At 37.6% G+C, this 3,579-nt stretch overlaps 1 protein-coding gene across 1 annotated transcript; it reads right to left on the bottom strand.

Annotated features, from left to right (window-relative positions):
• Positions 1–661: 661 nt before the first annotated feature.
• Positions 662–1,627, bottom strand: LOC101659689 (olfactory receptor 4K2-like). The gene has a single exon (XM_004698854.2). The coding sequence runs from the start codon at positions 1,619–1,621 to the stop codon at positions 662–664; it is 960 nt and encodes a 319-aa protein (XP_004698911.1). The 5' UTR covers positions 1,622–1,627.
• Positions 1,628–3,579: the final 1,952 nt, after the last annotated feature.

Genomic DNA, 3,579 nt, shown 5'->3' with positions numbered 1-3,579 from the left:
AATTTGCCTTTGAAAATAGTTTTAATGTTGTAAAGAATTCACTTATCATATTCCTTGAAGGTCTACAAGTTGACACCATCAGAGTACCACAAAGCTAGCCAAATTCACTCACTGCCATTGAGTCGATTGTGACTCCTAGAGACTCCATAGGATAAGGTGGATGTGGCCCTTGGGGTTTCTGAGACACGTTATGGGAGAAGAGAGCCTCGTCCTTCTCGTGAGGAGTGGCTGGCGGCTTTGTGCTGCTTTGCGGTTAGCAGCATACCCATAGCCCACTCAAGTCACCAGAGCTCAGAGCAGAAATGTTCTGATTAGGAGACAGAATACAAATATTAATCTCGGATTTTTCCAAGTAATCTTAAAGTTAGGTATGCTTATAGAATAACAGTACTATGAATACCTAAACTTATGCTTACAATGTTGATGATATGTACACTTTAATAAAAATAACCTGCAGATTTCAATAATAGTTCAAATGAATATATAATTGTATAAGGCTTGCAAACACTGCACTTTCGGGACAGATGTTTCACAACTATCAAAACCCTGTGTTTTCTTCTCAGGGCTTTAGATTCATTTACCCCAAAGGCATTCTAAATTTGATTTACTATTCCCCTAAGAACAAAATTGATGATAGTAAATATCAGAGAGGAGAGCTATTTTATTGCACAGGGTAACGTGGTGTAGTTTTCCCAATATTAAACTTTTGATAACTTAGCTTCTTCTTCATTGCTGCCTTCACTTCCTGGTTTCTCAAAGTATAGACGAGTGGATTCAGAAAGGGGGTAAAAATGGTATAGAAAACAGAAAGGACTTTGTCCACCAGGAAGTTGGTGAAGGGCCACACATAGATGAAAATGCAGGGCCCAAAGAACATGAAGACGACTATGAAGTGCGCTGTGCAGGTGGAAAGAGCCTTAGACGATGCTGTGGAGGAGTGGGTTTTGATGGTGACGAGGACAGTGATGTAGGAAGTGAGCAAAAGCAGGAAACTCAGAAGAGCAATCACACCACTGGTGGAAATCATGAAGATGCCAAGAACATAAATATCTATACAAGCCAGGTGGATTACCAAAGGGAGGTCACAGAAAAAGCTGTCTACAACATTGGGACCACAGAAGGGCAAGTAGAGGATAAAAGCTAACTGGCTTATGGTGTGCAACAAGCCCACTGTCCAAGAAGTCACTACGAGCCCAACACACACTTGTTCGCTCATAATTGTTGAATAATGGAGAGGCTTGCATATGGCAATATACCTGTCAAATGACATGCAGATAAGTAGCACGATCTCAGTTCCAGTGAAGAGGTGCAAGAAGAAGATCTGTGAGATGCAGCCTTCAAACGAGATGGTCTTGCGCTGAGCAAAGAAGTCCATGATCATCTTGGGCGTGGCAAAGGAGGACAGGCACATGTCAATGAGAGACAAGTTGCTCAGTAGGAAGTACATGGGGGAGTGGAGGTGTGCAGTGGAAATAACCGTGAGTAAAATCAGACAGTTGCCCAACATGGTTATTAGGTAGAAAATGGAAAACACCACAACGAGGAAAATCTGGAGCTCAGGGGAATCAGTAAGTCCAAGTAAGACAAATTCAGCCACTCTGGAATGGTTGAAGCCCTCCATTGAGCTGCAAACTCTTCTCTATACTCTTAAAAGAAATGAAACAACAGAACTAGTGGAACATAATACTTCTGCAGCTACCTAAGAAGGAATCATATCACTGAATAATTTATCACACACTATACTTGCAATCTAATGATGCTCTTGGTGAAAAAATGTCTTTTTCACTTAACTTTAACAACTTCAATCATAAATTTCTTCTAAAAACAGCGAATTTGGGGAATGATGAGGGCAACAAATGTATAGATGTGCTCTACACAATTGATCCATGTATTGTGATGAATTTTAGAGGCCCAATAAATTGATTTAAAAAAAAACAAAGCATAGCTTTGGTCAGCAGCATCCGTACATATTGGCCTATATACATGACACAGCCACCAAGAAATAGGAGTGTGCTTCCACGTACTGAGATAACATTATCTCTGTGTGTCGAGGAAAGCGGCATTCTGTTTGTGTGCTCAACTTTTTAAGACATGTAAATAAAACAGGTCATTGAAATCACAGAAGTTTTAGTTGCACACACATATACAAAGAAATGCAAGTGTTTAGAACTGATTGTGATTGGGCATCGGGTTTACCAATTAATATTTAATACAATGATTTCAGAAGACCTATGAAAGTATCCTATAAAGGTGATTAGCAATTTTTTTTTGGATTCTTAATTCCACGAAACCAATGAAGATCAAAAATTGAATGGAAGTTTGTGATCTCATATTAATAATTACACTTTTCACCTTTCATTCTTTGGTGGGGTGGGAAGAGAATACCGTAAGGAGTGTGAGAATAGTTGCACAACCTGAAGTATGTAACCAAAAGTCACGAAATTGTACACATGAAAATTGCTGAATTGAGGTATGTTCTGCTGTGTAGATTCCCAACAACAAAAAATTAGATAATTTATAAAATTTTAATATAACATAGCCAACCTATTGTATTTCATCAATCAAATCAGTTCCTTGTTACATTAAATGCATTGAGAAATCTCAGCTTCATAGCTTTAAATCTGTACTACATTTTCCTGATTTATCAATAGGAGTTGTTTTATTACACAGTATGGTTCTCACTCATTTAAAGGAATAAAGTGTTGTATTAAGAGTTCTTTCTTCTTTATCTCCAAAAGAAGAGATCTCATCTTCATTCAATAGAATCATCCCTGTTTGTATCCTCCCTCTTTATATCTTCAAGTTACAGCTATAGTATTTCTTTACTATGACTCTTTTACTTTTTGTTTTATATAACTACAAAAGCAATGCTTAACAATTTCATCTCTGTTATGCTATCTGAAGACAATCATAACTGCTTGTTAAGATCTTTAAAAATCACTTTTACCTCTTTACCTACCCACTATGCAGCAGGAATCAACAACACCATGTCCTTCAAGATCCATAAGCCTATAGAAATTACCATGATCTTTAATGAACTTCAAGAGGCTGAAGATTGAATATATGTTATGTCCTGTCTTAATATAAAAGACACTAGAAGACAGCGACATTTAGGAGATTGGGGATTACATGCAATAATCTACTTGCAGTGGGAGTTATTAAAACTTGGAGTTGACTTTGCTAAGCATTGCATCAAGAAATGTGGGATGTGTCTTTGCTATTTAAAGTGAGGATACACTGCATTGGTGACTCAGTGTTCACTAGAGAAAAGGGCACAATTGGGACTGGCCTTGGTGGAAACATACACAAAGCTATTTAAAGAGCATGTAAGGACCAAAAGTTGCTCATTTGAATATGAGGACACCCTCATCATTATGCTACAACGCTCAAAGTCCCAGAGTTGAGGATTTATTCCTTTAGATTAAAGTAATGTGTCTTCAGCAAATCCTTGATTATTGAAAAAATTGTGTACTAGAAGAAGGATTAAAGTTTCTTAGAGGATATTAAAAAATAACATAAGCTAGTAGGTATAACAAGAGTCTCCACAGGTAGATGAAACCTGGAAAAGTGCAGTGTTGA

The sequence above is a fragment of the Echinops telfairi genome, unplaced genomic scaffold (genome assembly GCF_000313985.2).
Source record: "Echinops telfairi isolate 266 unplaced genomic scaffold, ASM31398v2 ScPeMD7_18;HRSCAF=68, whole genome shotgun sequence".
NCBI classification, from domain to species: domain Eukaryota; kingdom Metazoa; phylum Chordata; class Mammalia; order Afrosoricida; family Tenrecidae; genus Echinops; species Echinops telfairi.
This window is presented reverse-complemented; position numbering and strand designations above follow the sequence as displayed.

Bases quoted from the DNA above. Each gene is read 5' to 3' on its own strand.
- LOC101659689 (XM_004698854.2), bottom strand. From the start codon at position 1,621: ATGGAGGGCTTCAACCATTCCAGAGTGGCTGAATTTGTCTTACTTGGA.